We start from the raw sequence: 24610 nt of genomic DNA, 5'->3' as shown, positions 1-24610 counted from the left end.
TCTACATCCGGCTGTATGCATAGGTCTTCATAATTCAAACCTTCTATCCCTTTGCCTCCTTCGACACCCTGAACCCGACTTGTCAATTTCTAGAGTTCCTCGGCCATGTTCTTTATGAGTAGGTCCTTCTCAGCGGATTCTGGTGTATAGGAGGTTGGTTTAGTAGAGTGAGGTGTGGTTTCCACATATATAAGGTTGTTTTGGTGAGTGCTAGGAACCTGGGTGTAGTGGTGGTCATTGGTTGAGTTTTGAGGATCGGGAATGGGTTGTGGTATGTTCTGGGGAGTGTGATAAGTAGCGGTTGATGGGTACTGGATTGGTTGATGGTGGTGTTGTTGTGGAGTTGGTATCGGTAAGGGATTGATATTTTGAGGTGGAGTTGCATATTGATGTGGTGCATGAGGGTTTTATGGATGTTGGTTCAGTGTATTTTGGGGAGGTGCTGGGTTTTTGGTGTTTGTTGGTTGACATCGAGGACATTCAGGGTGAGGGATAGGTTTGCTAAGTTGCGGACCTACTCAAATTCTCCCTGTAGCTCTAGTATCTTTTTTTCCAACCGTAAAACCAAATCATTTGGTGCCGGAGTACTCCGACCATCTGAAGTTTCTACATTCTCCGCATTTTCCTTTCGAATACCACTTAAGTCATCCATTTTAGCTTTTCCTTTGCTCTTTGTATTACTTGGAGGAGGAGGAGGTGAAGGGCCTCTAGATCTGGTGTGATACGATGATGATGCCAGTATGTGTGAACCAACCTTAGGTGATGGAAATAAAGAATAAAGAAAAATAAAAGGTAAACAAGTCAGTAAGGGTTTTGAAATGTCTTGCAGTATTTAAACACATATTCCGGGAATGTAAATTTGTGTCCTAATTTGGAAGTTTCATTGTGCCTGCGGTAGACCTAGCGACAAATAGATTTGGAGAAATCCAGTGCCAATAATTGCCTCATTTCATTAATGTAAAAATAAACGACCCAAAACGACACCAAATAATGTTACTAATGGCACTTGGCCTTATTACATTTAAAATAAAAGCAAGTAAACCTAATCTACTTGGTCCTAGAAGGACCCTCTCCAGACCGGATGCTATTGTCGATCAGTTCTCCCAGCTCGTGCAGGTTCAGCAGTAAGAATGCCCTCGCCAAATGCCCTCCTTCATTTCCCTCAGCGTTCTGGCAGTCGGTGACCCTCTTTCTTATCTTCCCTTCTAATTCCATTAAACTGTACTCCATATATTCCACCCTTTTGCTAGATTTAATAGCTCTCTCTTTCCACTCATTAATCATTTCCATATCGGCCTTATGTTGCGCCATATGCTCAACTTCAGACTCTCGAACTCTTTTGCGTAGTTTGTTATACTTCACCTCTGCTTCGACAAACTCATCTATGACCCTATTTCCTAGATCAACCCTTGGCTCGAAGATTCCTAATAGATTATCATCCAACCATGAAGGGGTAAAAGTATGAATGACCCGCATGATATCGGCCCGGCTCGATGGTATCCTTCTCCATAATAATCTTCAAAATCTACATATGTTGTGCTTCATTCTTATATGGGATGGCGTCCCCCTGGAAATCAGCTATGAAGTGACTCATTTTAGTGACCCATGGTATGACCTATCTCATGCTTGCCTGTCTTATAACCCTGAGGGAAGCATACGAGTATATCCCCCTTAACCCAATCAACACCAAGTGTGGGACATCTCTGGATCTGATGATAAACTCGTCGGTGGGGAACCACTCGAATATCCACTAAACATAGTCCTCAGTTAACTTATTGAAAAACTACACCCATCCTACAACATCCTTAGGTTGAGCAAACATGTCCGGAATGTAAGTCATTCTCTTAGAGTGATGGAAAGCTATGTGGTCATTCCACGGCTTTCATGGAAACTCCTGACGGTATTGACCCCTTTGGAGATGTTCTAACAACCAAACCTATAGCAGCAAATTGCAACCCTCAAAGAATCTGGATCCCTTCTGACAGCATTCTAAGGCCCGGTACATATCTTTAATGATCATAGGGAAAATGGTATATGTCTACCCCTTAATTACGTCCATCAAAGTTTTGGCCACCATGGCCAGCCTAGTATTGATTCTATCCCCTTGGATCGGGAATACCAGCATGCCTAAGAAGCACACAATGAACACGAAGACCCTACGATGAACCCATCCCAAGGGGTGACTGAGAACTCATCATCAAAAAATACGGTAAGAACTACTGTGACCGTATCTTTCATAGAGGAAGTCAAAAGGTATGTAGGAATTCTTCAGGCACTCCAAATCGTCATTTTTCTTCAGCCCCATCATTTTAAGGAATCCTCTAGTGGTGCGATTTTCAGGTGCTAACAGACCAGGTCTATCCCAAGGCAACCCAACAAATCCTCTTATTTCTTCTAGGATGGGAGTCATTTCTATGTCCCCAAAGCGGAACACGACCCTTTCCTTGTACCAAAGTATAGTGGCCGCCTCGATCAATATTTTGTTTGGCTAAAGATCCAACAGTGAAGGCCAATTTCCTAAGACTCGTTTCACATGATTTTGGTCATTTGAGGGAAGATCTCTCCACCAATCTAGCAAATGTGAAGGTATGCTACCGACCATACCGAATCTGGGGACTTCGTGCCTCATTTTTTTGCAAAACAAAAGGTGGTTAGGCCCTTTCCCCCTCCAGGTTCGTCTATTTATACAATAATGATTAGCGTATTGGCACCTATTTCTCCAAAATTAATGCACACAATCGTGTTTGCGTCCTTTGGGAATATGAAAAACCCGGTGTACTTTTAGACGAGGCTTGTCTTAAAGGGTTATTATCCAGACAACATATTAACCCGGCTAGGTTTGACCATGATGCATGCACAATTAATTAGAGTAAAGTTGCTATAGAGGACTAGACTAGGACTCTCAAGCGGACAACTTGAGGGGGAAAGGCACGGAACTGTCGAACGCACCACTGATCAACTAATTTTACCGCAAATACGCCTTTCCGAATTTAAAAGGGTGATATATGAGAAGAGCACAAACACTCATCAAGCGTTGCTATAGTATTGATTACGCATGAGTGGAATATGATGTTGACCATGATTTATGCAACAATAAATAGCATGTTGTCAAGTATTTTCACGTTAAAAAAAATGATAAATGCAGTATTTAAATAATTGAAAGACAATTACGGAAAAAGAAAACAAAGAGACAAATCAGTTTCAGGAAATGAAGGAAATCATAAATAAGAAGTTAAATCCAAATAAGGGGGAGGGTGCACGGGATAAAGCATGCTTAAGACTAATTCAAAAAATAAGTTTGTTATGGTAAGAGACTAAAATATCCCCAGAAGAGTCGCCATGCTGTCGCGCCCCCTTTCTCCTTCACGGAGTCCGGGTTTCGACATTCATTGGAAAACACTCGTTTCATTTTGGGAATTGGGTATTTGAAGAGTCGTCACCTAACGGATTAAGGTGTGTTAGGTCACCTATAGCAATTAACTCATGTAACCAGTTTGCGTTATCAGAGATTAGAGTAAGTGCTCGAAATAACCTTGAAGGGAAGGTGTTAGGCACCCCTCTCGGTCCACAACGGTGGGTGCCGGCCGAACTTAGTTATGTGAATTAGTCATTAACAGATAAATAGTCTAAGCACCTATTTGCAAATAAGGAGAGTTTATACAGTCTAAGCACATGTATAATCAAGGAAGTTTAGAAGGTCCAAGCACAGATATGTAAATTTTAGACAGTCTAAGCACACATACTTAAATAATAAAAGATTGGATAGACTAAGCATACGTACATAAATTAAGGAAGGGAAGTCCTAAGTTGGTTAGCCTATAGGATCAATTTGTGCAATGCCCGATAATCCTCCTCAACTAGAGGGGATACACGTGACATTAGCGCACAGGTCATCATATCCTTTTACTACCCATTACCCTTTCCTTAGTGGTTATATAACCGAGTTTAATTAACGAACTCTAAGCGTGCTTTGCCCGTCTTATCCTTGTGGTCCCGGAGGCGTTTGGTACCTCTATACTTAGGTAGTTCTAGACACTCCTAAGGTATTTAAAAGGTAAAATCTAAGCGACAACAAAGAACACGTAGGACTGTCAAACAAGGAAGCAATTAGGGGCTCATGTTTGCCTCCATACATAAACAGATACATAGCACGTCTCAAACAACTGATTTTAAAGAAATTTAGAAGGCCCTAGAACATGATATCTAGATGAACATCATAAACACAGAATATGCAGCATTTGTTTAAGAGCGAAGTAGTAGAACTCTAATTAGCTTGCTTATTGATTTTATAGCCTGTTAAACCTGGACAATTTCACACATAAATAGAACCTGATTTCACAGTTTTAAAATCATTAATTACCTAAGGCTTGCCTAGGCGTGGGTCTATATGCAGTCATAATTCTGGGAATTGGTTAAAACAACTTGAGATCATTCAATCCTATAGGCATACTGAATTAAGTGATTGATGTTACAGAACTGATTTCATGCAGGTTTACACTAGAACATGATATCTATGTGTTGGACTATTTTTAAACCTTTTTATAGACAGTTATTCATTTAAGCGACGTAGACATGATTTTGAGCCAATGCAAACAGAGTCCTACATCAGGATTTCTAATGCATAGAGAGATGATCATTTTATCAAGCATGATTACAGTGGTAGTTTAATGACATGATTTTCAGGTGATAATAACTTATGCAGAGTCAGAGAAAGAAGTGATGAACTTATAACATGTTTCTAATATGCAAAATATAAATGTAAGTGTCCTAAGGCAAGTTTTTCTAATGCAAATAATATAGACTTATGACATGTTTTGATGCAAGTAACATAGCATATGGACCTAAAGCATGATTTCTATCATAATGTAAACTCCAAGAAGGATTTCTATTGCAAGTATATATATAAACTAAGAGCATAATTTCTACCTAAAACATGATATCTACCCAGTTTCCCACAAACATCATATAAGAACCCTCCCTTTTTACTAATTGCCCCAATATCTGTTTACAAATAATATTATTACAGATCAGAATTAAATGAATTACATAAGTAAATGAAACTATACTATAGGGAGCCTAAATCAGGCCCAAAGTAAACCTAGGGATGCCAGGCCTTCAATACAGTCTCAAAAGCCAAAGATCTCACAGCCAATAGTGTGTCTTGGTGTGTCTGAGTTCCCTAAGGACCTCAGGAATCCCGGGCAGTGCTCACACCAAGATCTATCTCAAATAGGGGATTGATTATGTGCAGTGTGGAAGGGTCAGCCCTATTATGCTAGAGTTCAGAGGGATCTCAAGGATCCCTACGCAGTACACACACCAGAGGGGTAGGACTTAAATAATCTAAGTGTAGAAGTGAGAATGCTTGACATAAAACAATGTTGAAATAAACTTTCAAGAGTGAAACGGGTTTTAAGGAATAGATACAGTTTAGAAAAAATACTAAGAGTGAAAAATAGTTTGAGATCGGTTCTGAGAAGAGCAATCACAATCATTTAGCAATTAGCTTTACAAATAGGGGTCAAGAGGGTTGGGACAGAGAGTTCAAACATACAATAGGGTCTAGGGGAGCTATGGAGCAACAACTGTATAGAACAAACAAGAGTCTAATAGTTCAGACACTTAACAAACTAGTCATGATAAGAAGCAATTAAAACATAGTCATGTTGAAGACAAAGTGTGTGCTCATTAGGATCAACCAAATACACTAGAAAACTAAATTATCAACATGATTACACCAATTAAAGAGAGTAAACAGGGACTGAATAAACATGTTGGTAGAATATAAAATAGTCAAGTAAGACTTAGGCATGCTGACTACACATTTAACAAGAGAAGGCAGAATTTAAACATGATGACTAAAGCGGTAAACATGGAAACAAATTGAATAACTAGTACATGAACAAGCATGGATGTATAGACATGGAACACATAAAGTTGAGTTTCAAAATCTAACTAGAGACATACCAGTTAAAGAAGGAAATGCAGAATGTGAAAAGAACAGGTGCAATTCCACTATCTAGCCTTGACTTTCAGCCGGCTAGACCCACAATTAGCACAAATAGCAAAGAAAGAAGAGAGAGTTTGAATGTATGTGTGTGTATTCTGATCTGTGTGTTCGTCTATTGAATGGAGCAGAATGATAGTGCTTATATAGCAGTTCAAGAGTAGAGCCAAACTAAGGTAAAGGAATCAACATTCATTCAATTAAGGAAATCATAGGATCACAAAATCCAATCACGTAAAGGAGTTTAGAATATACACCTTAATTAGGGGTAATTGATCAAATGGTAATAACAAGGGTCTAATTAAGGAAAGAATCTCAATCATACCATATAAATGAATAAGTAAAAATCCATAAAACCATGCGAATAGTGTATTAAGGCGAGGCAGATAAATATTGCAAATAAGGTAAAGAAAGTAATCAAATAATCAATCAATCTTTACAAGGGACAGAAAATCAAGAAATTATTCTCATAAATGACTCGAATTGAGTTTCAAATAAGGCAATGAGTGGGTTTAATAGTTAGTTAGGGTTAGAGCCCATAAATCAATCAATCAATCAATCACATGAATAAGACAATCATAGGTAATTAAAGACCAATCAAAGGTTAGTTAACCCATAAATAGGCAAGAGATGTAAATTAAGAGCCTCATGATTAAGGGAAACAAATAGAAATCAGTAAATTACTTCAGTAAACTAATGAAACCCTAGATAATTAGGCTAATCAGTTAATTATTCCAACAATAACTGACAAGAGGTTGACAAAACAATGAATAGTTAGTCAATTGAACCAGAAACATAATTATGTGAGAAAGATTAAACAAAACATGAGGATCTCAGAAAACCTTTTGCAAAAATAGAAGAGGTAGAAAACCCTAACTTGAAAACACTTAAGGTTGATTGACAATATAGAAATCAAAGGACCCTTATAGAAAACAACCACGGAAACTTGAAACATTTCAAATAGGCAGGGATTCAGACAACAAATAACGAAGAAACCAAAAAGCCTAGAATAATATAGTGCTGAAAATCGATTAATAGTAAGGAAGTAAGAGAACCTTAAAGAAAATCAGTGATGAACTCAGAATCGCTCCAGATCTTCAAAGATCTGAACCTATTCAAGGTCAAACATTATGTTTTTTGCAGAAAAAGGGAAGGGTAAAGGGAAATTTGGTCTTGAACCAGAGATTTGAACCGTAAAACATTGATAGAGAAAACACTCACAGGACATCGACGGACTCTCAGAGGGTATTGAACAAGATCTGGACTATATCTCTTCAAGATCTTTCCATGAAATCACAAAAAACGAGTAAGCAAGAGACGTATGAGACAAGTAGAAGTCTCAAACAACTATGAGAATCTATGGATCAAGTGGGAATCGGAGGGGTTAGGGTTGGTTTGGGCGGCGGCGGCTAGGGTTAGGGTTGGGGTCTCAGAGAGACGGAGAGGAGAGGAGTATTAGGGCGGCTGTTTGTATCAAAATGAATTAGGTTAGGGGGGTCATTTGGTTAAAAATGGTAAGAGTGATAATGACCGTTGAACTCTGTGATCAACGGCCAGGATTTAGAGTGTTTGGGGCCGGGTTTTGATCCTGGTCTTAATGGGTTAGGACCTGGAGGTTGAAATTGGGCTGTTTAATTAGGTTAGATCCAAAAATAAGAGGGCTATTTATTAAATTCTCATTCAATTGATAAAACAATATTTAAAAATAATTAATAGATTATAAAAAATGCTTTTCATGCCTAGAAATGTTTTAAAATAATATCTTAAGATTAAAAACATAAAAGGCTATTTTCTAGTAAAATAATGTAATAATGCATGCTTGTGCTATGATTGCAAAGTTATTGCAATTGTAACCAAAAGGTGTAAATCTGGCCATTCGTGAAATAATTTGAACTTAATATGGCTATAAATAGCAAAATTAAATCAATGAAATGTTATAGATCCATTTTTATAATTATTTATATAAATAAAATATTAAAACAAATTAATTTAAAAATATAAAAAATTATGAAAAAATATCAACTGATGCTAATGCATAGTTTTGAAGGTATATATGTACTTTAAAAATATTATAGGGAAAAATTGGGGTATCAACAGTAGAAAGCTACCAAAGGTCAATGGTTAAAGTCCTGTGGCCGGAGTGATCTTCGATTCCTCTTCTGTCGATGGATGGTGCTGAACAATTGTTGGTGCACTACCCATACCTGTGAGCCAACGCCCCATTTGAGAAGGGGCAGGTATTTCCATGGCTTCTTCATCCCCATGAGAATTAGGGTTAGGAAGCTTCTTTCGTTGCTTTGTCATGGCGGATGGCGTACGTTAGCTATCCTCGCTTCTTCTCTAACTCTTATCTTGAAGTAATTTCGTAGATGAGAGAAACATCTAGTTTTGGAGGATGATAAGATCACATAGCAAACATAGAAAAGGACTTATATATAATTGATTTCATTATTTTTGAAGTTGAAAACTGCGAACTTTAAGTAGAGTAAATTTCATGGGTGCTCATACAATTTTGTGTTCATTATGCAAATATCACTTTTCTTCTTTTTGTTACGTAAAAATTATTCAATTTTGTATTTATTATCCAAAACTCATTTTTCTTTCTTTTGTTACACAAAAATTATTTTACTTTGCTCTATTTATCACAAAAATAACCTTGGCCATATTATACTACTTTTATTTGAAAAGTCTATTATGTCCTTGACATTATAAATCCTCTTATATATGTAATACTTTCTATATTATGTACTATATAATATATTTTTACCTAGTTATTTTACTTATAATTAAAATAACTTTAAATTATTTTATTTATAATTTTTATAATATATTCATATATTTAATTTTTCCATGGCACTCAATTTGTTTAATCATATTCAAACATGAACATACTTTAAATATAAAAATAATAAAAAAAATATTTATATTTTAAATATTTATTTAAAATATTAAAAATAAATTTGTTTACCAAATGATAGTTTTTTATAGTCAATAAAAATTTCAAAAGAAGTTTCAAAGATATTTGTTTAATATTAAGTTTTTAAAGTTTTATCTATTAATATTATTTATTTAAAAGTGTTAATCTGATGTGTTATTTTTTTTAAATGTAGGTATTTTATTTATTAATTAATGGGTATGGCTTGGCTGATAAATGAATGAGCTTTGATTTTTTAATTTTTATTAAACATATTTCATTAAGCATGATTAATAATGTGGACTTGAGATTTGTTCATGGTAATGTTACTGACAAATTTAATAATGCTACTTATATATCTTGAAAATTAATATTAAAAATAAATAAATTTACGAATATATTATAAAAATAATAAATAAAATAATATTAAGTTATTTTAATTATAAGCAAAATATATGTATAAAAGTATATTATATAGAAAGTATTACATATATGAGAGGATTTTTAATGACAAGGGCGTAATAGAGTTTTCAGGTAAAAGGTTTGCAAAATTTGGTCAAAGTGATTATTATTATGATAATTACAACATCGTAAAATGATTTTTGTATAACAAAAGAAAGAAAAATAACTTCTAGGTAATGAACACAAAATTGAATGACTTTTACGTAACAAAAGAAAGAGAAGTGACTTTTGAATTATAAACACAAAGTCAAATGACCACCTACAAAATTTACTCAGGAATAATTATTTTGTTTTTCCATTTTTAAATAATTTATTCATTTTAAAGTGCACTTACGAAGGGTAAAAAAACAATAATACTTCGCAATCAGGTAACCGGTTTTAGACGAAGGGGATCCATAACCCGAATGACCCAATTGAAGAAAGAAAAGAGTGGAAACCGATAAACCAGCAAAATTTGTAGATAACACTTTTCATCACCTCCAAAGGTTTTGCTCCTTCACTCAAACAATGGCTGCTTCCCTCTCATTCTTTTCTTCCTCCATTTTCCTCTCTAACCCCAACATCCAATCTTCAAAGCACCTCCTTTTCAGATCCCCCAAACAACTTTCCGTCGCTGCCATTGCCACCATCCGTTCAGAGGTCGCCACTATTCCAATTCTGTCCTTCGATGGTGCCGAGGTGGGCTCCACCACTCTCAATCTAAAATCTGCCCCTCTAGATACCGCACGCGCCGTCGTCCATCGTGGGCTCACCACCGACCTCCGCAACCAACGCCGCGGCACTGCCTCCACTCTCACACGCTCAGAAGTCCGGGGCGGTGGTATCAAACCTTACCCTCAAAAGAAAACGGGCCGAGCTCGCCGCGGTTCAAATCGAACTCCTTTGCGGCCGGGTGGTGGGGTTGTGTTTGGGCCGAAGCCCAAGGACTGGTCAGTTAAAATCAACAAAAAGGAAAAGAGACTGGCCATTTCTACGGCGCTTTCAAGTGCTTCGGAGAATACTATCGTTGTAGAAGAGTTTAATGATAAGTTTGAAAAGCCAAAGACTAAGGAATTTATTGATTTGATGAGGAGGTGGGGTTTGGACCCTAAAGAGAAATCTTTGTTTTTGATGACGGATGTTTCAGACAATGTGATTCTGTCCAGCAGAAACATTGGGACTTTGAAAATGTTGACTCCAAGAACGTTGAATCTGTTTGACATATTGGATTCTGAGAAGCTGGTTTTAACTAAATCGGCTGTGGATTTCTTGAATGAGCGGTACGGCGATGAAAATGAATGGGAGGATGAGGAAGAAGACGACCAAGAAGATAATGATGGTTAGTTTCTCTTTTTCGAATTTTGGAATCTGAAAATTTCCTTTAAAGATCTCTTCTTTTTCCTAACTCGTTAATTTTGAATTCAGGTGGTGAGGCGGAGGAGAGCACTGAAAGTTCTGAGTAATAATATTGCGGCAGAAAGAAAGGGTCTGTTCCATTTTAGAGGGGGGTGTCCGCAAATGGCAATGGCTTTATCTTAAATCTTACAGGGAGTTTGCATATTTCACTTTTAATTGTATGATAAAACTAGGGGATTTTGGTTGATCCAAGCACCGTCTTTATGGATAGTTGTGCATTTACCTTGCCTTATTTTTGTCCTAATTTTTGTTTCTCCCTCGTTTCCGGCAACTCAGCTTAATTTTAATGCATTCATTTACAAGTATCTTCCATTCTTTCATAAATTGTTTTTTCTAAGAGGAAAATTATAATACCATTTCCCTTCCTGCTTGCTGTTGTTTTACGCTGCTTCATTTGTTCTACTCTGACACTTATATCTCTCTCCAAACGATACTGGTATATGTGCCAACATTGTGTTCTTGAGAACTCTCTTAATGATTGTTTGTGTCTAATTGATACTCTGAATAGGCATGGAGAATTACTTTAACATTATAGTCCCTTGAATTGGTCTATGTGATCCACTACATTGCAAGAACTTTGTGAGTTTCTGGCAAGCCTTTCATTTTTTGTTATCTAACATCTTGTTTTCATCGTTGTTATGTATCCTTTCATAATGTATTTTATAGTGTTGCATTATATTGTACTGTATCATTTTAATATACACAATATTTTGATAGATTATATTGTTTGTCGTTATTTCATTAAGTCATGCACCAACAATATGATTAAAAAAAATAAACTTGCAATATTATAAACAAAAAATAAGGTACGAGGTAGAATTATTATTATATAAAAAGGTAGGGTAAAGGATAAAATATGATTATTTAATAATAAGGAAGAACAAGATGAGGAAAAAATAAGGTAACGACATGACCACACTAAATTGGTCGTTCCATAAAGTGGTATTTTTCGTCGTCATGTAACGACAAATTTAACGATACAATATAATATAATTTAAGTAACAATAAATATAAACATTCCACTTAAAGTTACAATACGATACAGTACAATACAATAGGTAACAATTTGTAGGGGTCATTTGGTTCCGGAATGTTATGCCCCGCAATATTACGTCCTGCAGTAAAATATTACGGTGATGTCACGCTCTGCAATATTAAGTTACGGCAGTGTTGCACCCAGCAGTATCACATTGATGTTACACTTCGCAATAGTAAGTTACGACAATGTTGCACCCTGCAGTATTTTACGTTGAATTTGTCGTAAGGTAATTGACATCAGACCAAAGAAAAGATTATTTGGGGATTATAAGGATTATGCTATTTCACAAATGATTAGTAAATCCATGAAGGTGGAAGGGGGAGCAAGTCTAAGAAAACGAATTTTTATCAAAGTTTGGCATTTTGGGATAAAATACGGTCCGAGCTAAAATACCTGGTATTTATGGACTAGTGTCATACAAGGTACTACATGACCATGATAGTAAGGTGTACAAGGTATGTTAAAAGAGAATAGTATTTAATTAAGTTGAGATAATTTTTTAAATTATACGGATAATTGATTAATTACCGGGTAACAGGATATTACCTAATTAACTAATAAGTGGATAGGATATACACGTGGCTAGAAGCCACAATTTAAGAAATAATTAATGGTCTTATTTGCCTAGGTGGCAACCTAGGCATAAAAGTATATGGATGACTATCATTGTCTGGTGACAATCCAAATGAATCAAAGATTAGTCTAAAAAACTTCCAAGAAATTTCTTTCAATCTCAAGGAACCAAACACATATTCCTTCCAAGATTTAAAGTAACAGAACGTTACTCCTCTCAATGATTCCAAGAAATTCCTTTCAATCTCAAGGAACCAAACACATATTCCTTCCAAGATTTTAAGTATGCAGAACTTTACTCCTTTCGGAAATTTCAAGGAAACAAAAAACGTTATTTCACTCCAAAATTTTTAGGAACCAGAAGCAATTTCGTCCATGAATTTCTAAGAAGCAGGGGCAAATTTCGATCAATCAATGAAGGTTTTCCAACGGAATATTATACGGAGTTTTTCCTACTCCAGGTATGTTAAGACTATCCCTTCTTTCTTTTGGCATGATCCATACGATACGAACGAAACGTGTAAATGCTCAAATTCCATAAACGACTCTATCCATAGAAGTATTAGAGATATCTATGTTCTTGAATTTTCATGTGTCATAATATTCTATCATCTGTTCATGGGTCTCAAAAAAATACGAAAGTTAAAAAGAGTTTACTTTATGATATTACTCAAAGGCAAAATGGTCTTATGAAGCTCCGAAAGATTTTATTAACGTACTTTTTATGCATTGCATTCATGTGCATTGACCCATGACCAGATGGCGTTATATACGCGTATATATATATGTAAATATATGTATATGGGATATGGGAAAAGGTTACGGTGTTATATACGCACCACCACCTGATCAGCTGGTAAATGGCGTTATATACGCATGTATATGTATGTATTCAAACGGCGTTATATACGCGTATATATGTATGTATATATATGTATATGGGATATGGGAAAGGTTATGGCGTTATATACGCACCACCACCTGATCAGCTGGTATACGATGATGATTTTGCCCACAGTGGCCGATATGATATGATGGGATGCCCTCAGAGGCTGATGATGTTATGAAACATGTACCTATGCACGACATGACATTCATACGCATACGCATGACGCTAAAAGTAATTTATGATTTACAAAGTTATTCAGACTTACAGGTTGAGTCATGTACTCTATATGTCTTCCATGTCTTTTATGTATTTATTTATGTGCCTTACATACTCGGTACATTATTCGTATTGACGTCCCTTTTGCCTGGGGACGCTGCGCTTCATGCCCGCAGGTCCCGATAGACAGGTTGAGAGCCCTCCAATTAGGTTATCAGCTCAGCAGAAGATGTTGGTGCGCTCCATTTGCTTCGGAGTTGCTCGTTTAGTTAGTATGATTTAGATGTGTATTGTTTGGTATAGCGGGACCCTGTCCCGACCTTTATGACATTTATGTATTCTTAGAGGCTTGTAGACATATATCGTGTACATAAAAGATTGTACGGCCTTGTCAGCCTATATTTTGAGTTTATAAAGGATCATGTTGGCCTATTAGGCCCGTATGTCATGTGTATATGATGATGTTATAAGGAAGATACGTTATATTGGTACTCGGTTGAGTAAGGTACCGGGTGCCCATCGCGGCCCATCGGTTTGGGTCGTGACAAAAGTGGTATCAGAGCAGTTCTGTCCTAGAAGTCTACAAGCCGTGTCTAGTAGAGTCTTGTTTATGGGTGTGTCGTGCACCACACTTATAAGCAGGAGGCTACCGGGCATTTAAGACTGTCACTCTTTCTTCTTACTTTATATCGTGTGGTAGAGCTCACTTATAAGAATTCAAGTCCCGAGCTTCTATTTTTATTCGTACTAAGACAATGCCTACGTTCAAAAAGATGATCGATAAGAGATATAGCTGTGAAAGTGTTGAATTAGAGGAACTCGACTTTGTATCATGCTTATGATAAGTAAATATGAGGTCTTCAGCAGATCATGTGCGTACTGAAAGGTGTAAGCCTCTTGATAAGGAGCCTTAAGGCAAGAATACATATCCACCTTTATGGTGAAAGACAATGAGAGATTAAGAAGATAAATACAAGTTTCAACAAGCAAAAGAAGCAAGATGAATAAGGGTACGAGGCGCCCAGTTTAATGAAGGTTAACAACGTTTATAATTGAGGCAGAGGAACATACATTTTTTAAGTTATATTCAACAGTAACAGAGGTATGTAAAATTGGCCGTACCCATCTCAGTTATGCCCTATGGTGGCTAATAGGTGTAATTTAAGAAAAGGACGGAACATCAGGACCTGGCTGGGGTTAGAGTAAACCAAAATGGTGAATGTATTATTTGTGTTAGTTGACATTTCCGAAGGACATTGCAAGTGTGCTAGTAGATCTCCTCGTGAGACACCTAGATGGCGCACCCTAAAATATTAAAGCTAGATATGAGCACTGGAAGCCTTGAAGTAATAAATATTTCTTTAGTGTGGCTCCCGCCCCTAGTAAAGAAAGATTGTTAGGCAATTGAAAGAGCAAGTGAATGGGGCAAAGAGGAGCTAAAAGCGAAAGAATGTCGTATTGAAGTTTTCACAAAAAAAAAGGATATGCAGAAATATTAGCAAAGTAATGAGAAGAGAGATAAGGAAGCATTATGAATAAGGTGTGATACATGGATAAAAATGGTAGAGTGTTACAGAACCTATAGTCAAATGAAGGAAGAGACGAAAAGTAATGGGCCTCAAGACAATGATAGAGTATAGGCCATAAGGTTATATCCTCATTTCGAGAAATAAGTTTGTGACTCCAACGCAACTACCAGAGGGGAGAGTTAATCCACATAGTAACAGAAATCAGTATGGATTGGTAAACAAGATAAACTAAATATGAATTAGGGACTGAATGATTGAAAAGTATTTGGCATCATGGGAATTTCAAATTTCATTCCGGCAATAATAGGATGGACAACAGAAGTATTACATTACTGTGATGTTACACTTCGAGTAGTAAGTTACGACAATGTTGCACCCTGCAGTATTTTACGTTGAATTTGTCGTAAGGTAATTGACATCAGTCCAAAGAAAAGATTATTTGGGGATTATAAGGATTATTCTATTTCACAAATAATTAGTAAATTCATGAAGGTGAAAGGGGGAGCAAATCTAAGAAAACAAATTTTTGTCAAAGTTTATAAAGGATCATGTTGGCCTATTAGGCCCGTATGTCATGTGTATATGATGTTGTAATAAGAAAGATACGTTACGTTGGTACTCGGTTGAGCAATGTACCGGGTGTCCGTCGCGGCGTATCGGTTTGGGTCGTGACACGACACTTGTTATGTAGTCCATACATTATTCGTGGATTTTAAATGGTAAAAAAAATCGAACTTCAACTGTTTGTAATCTTAATCCAGAATTGCACGAGGCTCTGAAATTCTATTGGAGCAAAAAAGTATTTTATAGTTTCCAGGAGCAATTAATTAGGGCTTTTGATTGGGGCTACTAATTTTTTTTTGTTCTTCTAAATTGGAAGGTAGAGGTCTGGATTTTTTGGATGGTCGGCGACAGGGATATTATTTTGCTGGAGAAGAGAAAGAGTGTCACGGCCCCAAAACCGACCAGATCGTGATGACGCCTATCATGAAATTAGGTCAGCCGACACAAATCCTAAAACTTAACTAGTATTTTATAAAAATTATTTTTAAGCTATTAATTAACAGAATCTCATAACATAAATCTAGATAACCAATGCGGAAAAATAACACAAGCCCGATATTGGGGTGTCACAAGTCACGAGCAACTACAAAATCTGTCTAAGTACAAGAAAAACTACCATAGTCCGGAAATAAAATACTAAAAACAGTCTAAGAAAGGTAAGAAGGAGAAGTGCAGGGTTGCGAACACCAGTCAGCTACCTTGCCAACTCCGAAGACCTGCTGGAACAATGATCAACACTCACTATCGCGACCCGCAACTCCTGGATCTGCACACAAGGTGCAATGAGTAATGTGAGTACGCCAACTCAGTAAGTAATAAAAGTAAATGAAAGCTGAGCAGTAAAAAAATAGATAATTCCACGTCATAGCACCATAGCTAATACAACATATTTCCAAAATAGTATCGAAATCAATTATCCCATAAAACAATGCAATTTCAGTAAAACTTTTTCTTTTAAAAACATCTTTCAATAGTTTCAAACAAGGGATGAAGCAGTGAGTAAAAATGATAGAAACGTAAACAACCCCTCGGGCATAACATGTATCATAAACCGTCCCTCGGGCAAAATATCAACAAAACCAGCCCCTCGGGCTATCTCACAATCACTCGTAATCGGCCCCTCGGGCAATAACATGAATCAACAACAGCCCCTCAGGCAACATCACATCACTCACACTAGGTACCCACACTCACTGGGGGTGTTCAGACTTAGGAGGGGCTCCTACAGCCCAAGCGCTATCACAAGCCATCTCATGGCATAATAAATCAGGCCCTCGGCCTCTCATATATTACAAATCAGTACAACATGCTGTGACACGCAGCCCGATCCCCTGATATCCTTACAACACAGGCCCTCAACCTCACTCAATCAGAAACCTCTCAAGCCACTTGGGCAACAGTAAAACAGGATGCTCAGCCCAAAATATCATTTAAAGTATCAAAACGGAGTAAATACGGCTGAGTTGTGAAATCAGTAAAACACAACATGACTGAGTACAGATCTTAAGTCAAAATAGTGAGGAATAATAGTTAAAAGCCCTATGGGTCCAAACAGTTGGCACGAGGCCCAAATATGGCATTCAGCCCAAAAGATAGTAATACTTTCCAAAACACAATAGTATCAAATAGTTTTCAATCAAATACATGACTTAATAGTCGTACGGGATGGACCAACTCACAATATCTAACGGTGCATGCCCACATGCTCGTTATCTAGCATGTGTGTCACATCAAAGTAGCACAACGATGTAAAATTCGGGGTATCATACCCTTAGGACAACATTTACAATCATTACTTACCTCAAACAGGACAAAACTCTAGCCCGCGATGCCCTTGCCTCTTGAATTGGCCTTCAAATGCTCCGAATCTAACCAAAATCAGTATCACATCATTAATACACACTAAAGGAACAAAGCCCAAGCAAAAATAATCAAATTCACTCAAAAATCCCGAAATTGGCCAAACCCGTCCCTCGGGCCCACGTCTCAAAATCCAATAAAAATCACATCACTAGAATCCTTTTCCTCCCACGAGTCCATACACACCAAAAACATCAAAATCGGACCTCAAATGGCCCCTCAAATCCCCACTCAAAGTTCTCCAAAACTCAAGCCCTAGCCTTCTATTTTAACCCTTAAATCCCACTAATTTTATGTCTAATTAGGTAGAAATCACCATAGAATCGAGTATTGAATTCAAAAATTTTGCCTCCATGTGTTACCCATTGAATCCCTCTTCAATTCCTCTCAAAAAGCTCCAAGTCCGAACACAAATGGTGGAAAAATGACCAAATTTTGTGAAGACCTCTATTTATACTTTCTGCCCAGCAAAATCGCACATGCAATACCAATGTCGCATCTGTGGTCTGCACTTGCAGACAAATCTCCACTTCTGCGGATTTTCATTAACTAGCCAAACTCTGCTTCTGCGGTCGCCTAACCGCATATGCGGGGACCTAACCGCACCTGCGATTCCTCTGCGCGCCTGTGCCTCAATATCTCTCCTGCGAAGCTCGCACCTGCGGTCCCTAATCCGCAGGTGCGGATATGACAGAAGCAGCACACCAGTTGCATTTCCTCAAGTCTAAACTTTTTCAAAAACCATCCGAAATCATCCTGAGGCCCCCGGGACCCCAACCAAAAATACGAGCAAGTCACAAACTATTATTCCAACTTATTCTAACCTTCGGAACATTCAAAACAACACCGAAACACCCAAAACAACATTGAAACACCAAATCACTCTCGGATTCAAGCCTAAGGATTTCCAAACTTCCAAATTCCGTAACTGATCCAAAAACCTATCAAACCTCATCTGAATGACACGAAATTCTGCACACATGTCATAAATGACACAAGACCTACTCCAACTTTCGGAATTCCAATCTAACCCCGATATCAAAATTTTCACTACCGATCGGAAAACACCAAATTTCCAATTTCGCCAATTCTAGCCTAAATCTACCACGGACCTCCAAAATACATCCTGATCATACTCCTAAGTCCCAAATCACCTAAAGAAGCTATCCGAACCATCAAAATTCATATCCGAGACCTTCTACCCATAATCCAACATCCGGTTGACTTTTCAAACTTAAGCTTACTCAAAAGAGACTAAATGTCTCATTCCTCTACAAAACCACACTGAACCTAAACCAACCAACACAATACGATGAAATACAATGAAACAACACATAAAGAAGCAGAAATGGGGGAAACAGAGCGGTAACTCATGAAACAACCGGCTAGGTCGTTACATCATCCCCCTCTTAAAAAACATTTGTCCTCGAACGAGTCAATAAATATACCTAAAGCCTCAAACAGGTGGGGATATCTGCTCCGCATCTCCCGCTCGGTCTCCCAGGTAGCCTCCTCCATGGGCCGACCTCTCCACTGCACTTTCACTGAAGCTATATCTTTTGACCTTAACTTTTGGACTTGCCGCTCCAAAATAGCCACTGGCTCCACATCATAAGTTAAATCACTGTCTAACTAAATCGTGCTGAAATCCAAGACATGAGACGGGTCACCAATATACTTTCGGAGCATAGAAACATGAAATACCGGATGCATACTCGACAAGCTAGGTGGCAAGGCCAACTCATAAGCCACCTCCCCAATCCTCTGAAGCACCTCAAAAGGCCCAATAAATCGAGGACTCAATTTACCCTTCTTCCCAAATCTCATAACACCCTTCATGGGTGAAACCTTCAGTAGAACCTTCTCCCCAACCATGTAAGACACATCACGGGCCTTCTTGTCAGCATAAGTCTTTTGTCTCGATTGAGCTGCACGAAGCCGCTCCTGAATCACTTTCACCTTGTCCAAAGCATCCTGCACCAAGTCTGTACCCAAAAGCCTAGCCTCGCGTGGCTCAAACCAACCAACTGGAGATATACACCGACTCCCATATAAAGCCTCATATGGAGCCATCTGAATACTTGACTGATAACTGTTGTTATATGCAAACTCCGCAAGTGGTAGAAACTGATCCCATAAACCCCCAAAATCAATGACACAAGCATGCAACATGTCCTCCAATATCTGAATAGTTTGCTCGGACTGCCCGTCCGTCTGAGGGTAAAAAGTTATGCTCAACTCAACCTGAGTACTCAACTCTCGCTGCACGACCCTCCAAAACTATGAAGTAAACTGAGTACCTCTATCTAAAATGATGGAAACTGAGACATCATGCAAGCGAACAATCTCTCAGATATAAATCTCTGCTAACCGCTCTAAAGAATAGGTAGTACACACCCGAATGAAGTGCGCAGACTTGGTCAGCTGATCCACAATCACCCAAATAGCATCAAACTTCTTCAAGGTCCATGGGAGTTTAACTACAAAATCCATGGTGATCTGCTCCCACTTGCACTCTGGAATATCTAACTGCTGAAGCAAGCCACCCGATCTCTGATGCTCATACTTCACCTGCTGACATTTGAGACACCGAGCTATGTATCCCACAATATCCTTCTTCATTCTTCTCCCCCAATAATGATGTCTCAAATACCGATACATCTTCGCGGCACCCGAATGGATGGAATACCGCGAGCTATGGGCCTCCTCCAGAATTAACTCTTGAAGCCCATCTACAGTGGGCACACATATCCGGCCCTGCATCCTCAATACCCCATCATCACTAATAGTCACATCTCTAGCATCGTTGTGCTGAACTCTATCCTTAAGAACAAGCAAATGAGGATCATTATATTTGCACTCTCTGCGATCAAACAAAGAAGACTGAGAAACCATACAATCTAAGACCCGATTGGGCTCCGAAATATCCAACCTTACAAACCGATTGGCCAAGGCTTGAATATAAATTACAAGATGTCTTTTCCGAGCAGGAATATATGCCAAACTGCCCATACTTACCGCCTTCCTACTCAAAGCATCGGCTACCACATTGGCCTTCCTTGGATTGTACAAAATAGTGATATCATATTCTTTGAGCAGCTCCAACCATCTCCGTTGCCTCTAATTGAGATCCTTCTGCTTGAACAAGTGCTGGAGGCTACGATGATCAATAAACACCTCACAAGACACACCATACAAATAATGTCTCTAGATCTTCAACGTGTGAACAATGGCAGCCAACTTCAAATCATGAACAAGGTAGTTCTTCTCATAAGGCTTCCACTGACGAGAAGCATAAGCAATAACTCTACCCTCCTGCATCAACACACACCCAATACCAACTCTCAAAGCATCACAATACACTGTATATGAACCTAAAGCTAATGGAAAAACTAACACGGGAGATGTGGTCAAGGCAGTCTTGAGCTTCTGAAAGCTCGCCTCACACTCATTCGACCACATGAAAGGCGCACCCTTTTGAGTCAATTTGGTCAAGGGTGATGCAGTAGATGAAAATCCCTGAACGAACCGATGGTAATAACCCGCCAAACCAAGAAATCTGTGAATCTCTATAGCTGAGGATGGTCTGGGTCAATTCTGGACCACCTCTATCTTCTTCGGATCAACCTGAATATCCTCAATGGACACCACGTGCCCCAAGAAAGCCACTGAACTGAGCCAAAACTCACACTTGGAGAACTTTGCATAAAGCTTCTCCTCCATCAACTACTGCAATGCCACACTCAAATGCTCTGTATGCTCCTCCTGACTACGCGAATATACCAGAATATCATCAATGAGTACAATAATAAACGAGTCGAGCTAAGGCCAAAACACGGTGTTTAACCAATTGCATGAACGTTGCTGGGGCATTGGTTAGCCTAAAAGACATAACAAGGAACTCATAATGACCATATCGAGTCCTGAAAGCTTTCTTAAGAATATCCGAGTCCCTAATATTCAACTGGTGATACCTTGAATGGAGATCAATCTTGGAGAACACTCTCGCTCTCTGAAGCTGGTCAAATAAACCATCAATACGAGGCAAATAATACTTGTTATTCATTGTAACTTTGTTTAGCTACCTATAATCAATGCATATCCTCATAGTGTCATCCTTCTTCTTCACGAATAGAATAGGCGCACCCTACGGCGACACACTAGGTCAAATAAACCCCTTAGCAAGGAGTTCGTGAAGCTGCTCCTTCAACTCCTTCAACTCCGCCGGTGTCATACGATACGGTGGAATAGAAATGGGATGAGTGTCCGACACCAAATCATTACCAAAATCGATATCCCTGTCTGATGGCATGCCCGACAGGCTTGCAGGAAACACATCTTGGAATTCCCTCACTATCGGGACTGAATCAATGGTAGGAGTCTCTGCACTGACTTCCCTCACAAAGGCTAAGTAAGAGAGACAACCCTTCCCAACCATCCACCGGGCCTTCAAAAATGAGATCACCCTACTGGAGACAAAATCAGTCGAACCTCGCCACTCAATCCGTGGCACACCCGTCAAAGCCAACGTTACTGTCTAAAATAGCACGACACAAAGATAACCAGTCCATGCCTAATATCAAATCAAAGTCCACCATACAAAGCAACAAAAGGTCCACTCGGGTCTCCAAGCCCCTATTAGTCACCACACACGATCGATATACGCGGTCCACGACAACATTATCACTCACCGGAGTTGATACACGACTAGATGAAACAAGAGACTCACGGGGCATGTCACACCTCCTTTTTTACACACCCGAAGGGTATATAAGAGAGTTTTCCAATTAAAGTGACATTATTCAAAATGGGATTATTTTGTTTATCAGAGTCGCCACTTGGAATAGTTTATTTGGTGTCCCAAGTCACCGGTTTAGTTTAAAATCCCAAATCGAGGAAATTCGACTTTTATTTTTAAAGTCTGTGAACCAGAAATTCTAGATAAGGAATTCTGTTAACCCGGGAGAAGGTGTTAGGCATTTTCGGGTTCCGTGGTTCTAGCACGGTCGCTTAAACTATTAAAATTGGCCTATTATCTGATTTATTACATGTTTTAACCTATTGTGCATTTTTAGCTTATTAACCACTTTTAATTATTTTAAAACACTTTTAGGAAGATTCAACTTTATTTAAAACATGCCTTGAACGATGCCACTTGAAATGCACCCGCGGTTAGCGACACGCTCTATTTAATATTGTTAAAATTGAAATTGGGTCACATGAAATGTACACCCAAATTTAGTAATTAAAAGAAAATCAATTTAAAGAACGCGCCTAAAGCAACTACGAAGGTTCAAATTAATAACAACGTTTGCGAGGGCCATGAAAAATTTGACGGCGCACCTCGATTTTGAAAAGAGTTAGTATTAATTACATGAGGGCCATGAGTTATATAATGAAAATGGCACACCTCAAATTTTCTATAAAAGCTAGCTAGTTTTATGAGGGCCGTGGACTTAGGGATTTTATTTGGCATGGCACGCCTCAATTTATTTCAAAAGATTTTATTATTCGAAGTTGTTATAATCGAGTCACATGAAATGCACCCCCGAATTTTGGAAATTAGGCATCATAACTATGTGAATTTTAAATTCCAATTTACGAACAAAATTCAATACACTACTTATCATTCCCTATCATTCCCTTTGGCAGTGAGAAAACGATTTTCGAAATAATAGGAACCAAATTAACTTTTAATAGAAATCCAAAAAATAAAAATAAATACTATGGAGTAAAATGGCCAGAACTAAATAAATCAAGATATCCTTGACCAAAGCTTCACCTAGAGAAAATCTTTGAAATTTCTTATAAATTAAAACTCATAAGGAAAACAGTTTTTTATAACTTTGTATGATACTCCAAATTTCTAATGACTTCATCAAGAATTTTAACCCAGAAGAATTAGAAGACTATGGGTCAATATCATGTTTAATGTCACATAACAACACATGGAGTTAAACTTGAAATAAGGGAAGGATAAGAGTGAAACCTCTGGTGCGAGACTTCTTTATTAAACAAGAGAAAATCCAACAGCTACAAATGAATTTGATGCCGCTAACTCGACTAAAAATACTCCAAATTGGCAACAAAAACCGCGAACAATCGACGGAACCAACAAACCTACGGCCTCGAATAGGAACTCGACTACCAGATTTTTCAAAAATCGGATCTCTCAACCAAATCGTATTTTTTTTTTGTTGCTCATCGTTGAATTGATTTCTCACTTTAAGAAAGACCTTGGAGGCCCTTTGTTCTAATGGTTTTAATAATGAGAAAATTAATGGAATCCTCTGTTCCAAAGTGTTGTCTCTCACTATCAATTCATCTCCTCTTTGTATTTTCCGTTTCTGTTTCGCCACCTGCTTTTCTCATCTTTTTTTTGTTATGTTTGTGTGTGTGAGCTTCCGTAAATTGCGAGAATGAAGCTTTGAGATTTTGCAATTTTGGAATCGGCTGAAGCTTTTAGAAAATGGGGAGGTCTATTGTGTTTGGTTGAAAAAATGGGGGAAGGCTTCTCTTTGTTTGGAATTACAGCTGACGAAATTTTTTAAGAAAACAGCGTTGATCCTTTAGCTTTTCCCTAGGTTTTCGTTCTTTTTTGTTTCCTTTTTTTTGGCTGATTATCATTTGTGTGAAGATAGGTCTTTCATTTTTCGTTTTTTTTCTTTTCTTCCATTTTTTCAGAGAAGTGGCGGATTGGGTTGTGTGTAGAGTCTAAGGTGTTAGTGTTATTTTGTAAGGGGTAGGAATTAGGTTAGGGGTATGGGCCTAGAAATTATGGGCTTAGGAGTTATGGGCTAGGTTAAAAAATTTGGCCTAAAAACGGGTTGCTCGAGCCCAAGTTTTATTCTTTCCCTGCGAATGAGATTAAAATACGATCTCATTTATTATTAGTCCTACTTAAGTAAAATAACTGTTAAAATAAGATTGACCGTTAAAATAAAACTTTTTTTGGTATTTTTCAAGATTAAAAATGATTACAAAATATTAATGAAACTATTTTTGTAATTTTCATTTTCTTGTAATTAAAATAAAGTGACGGTGTAAAAATTAGTTGAAATAGCTATATTAGGCCTAAATTAAATATTTACGTGCTAAAATATGAAAAATCTTAGGGAGGGTCAAAAATCACATGTCTATATCCAAATAACGAGCAAAATAT

The 24610-nt window shown here is 37.9% G+C and overlaps 1 protein-coding gene and 1 long non-coding RNA gene across 2 annotated transcripts; one reads left to right on the top strand and one right to left on the bottom strand.

Annotated features, from left to right (window-relative positions):
- Positions 1–9799: 9799 nt before the first annotated feature.
- LOC107817573 (50S ribosomal protein L4, chloroplastic) lies at positions 9800–11010 on the top strand. The gene is made up of 2 exons (NM_001326001.1): positions 9800–10701; positions 10788–11010. The coding sequence occupies exons 1-2, from the start codon at positions 9891–9893 to the stop codon at positions 10823–10825; spliced, it is 849 nt and encodes a 282-aa protein (NP_001312930.1). The 5' UTR covers positions 9800–9890; the 3' UTR covers positions 10826–11010.
- Positions 11011–16039: 5029 nt separating this feature from the next.
- Positions 16040–24193, bottom strand: LOC107766106 (uncharacterized). The gene is made up of 2 exons (XR_001643590.1): positions 23438–24193; positions 16040–16354 (listed from the first exon to the last, which is right to left on the bottom strand). It is a non-coding gene; the product is annotated as an uncharacterized LOC107766106 (long non-coding RNA).
- Positions 24194–24610: the final 417 nt, after the last annotated feature.

This window comes from Nicotiana tabacum, chromosome 10 (assembly GCF_000715075.1).
Source record: "Nicotiana tabacum cultivar K326 chromosome 10, ASM71507v2, whole genome shotgun sequence".
Classification (NCBI taxonomy): Eukaryota; Viridiplantae; Streptophyta; class Magnoliopsida; order Solanales; family Solanaceae; genus Nicotiana; species Nicotiana tabacum.
Note: the sequence above shows the minus strand (reverse complement) of the source record. Positions and strands in the feature narration are given on the sequence as shown.

Coding starts and splice junctions, on each gene's coding strand:
- LOC107817573 (NM_001326001.1), top strand. CDS start 9,891: ATGGCTGCTTCCCTCTCATTCTTTTCTTCCTCCATTTTCCTCTCTAAC. Junction 10,702..10,787: donor CGACCAAGAAGATAATGATG/GTTAGTTTCTCT, acceptor TTTTGAATTCAG/GTGGTGAGGCGGAGGAGAGC.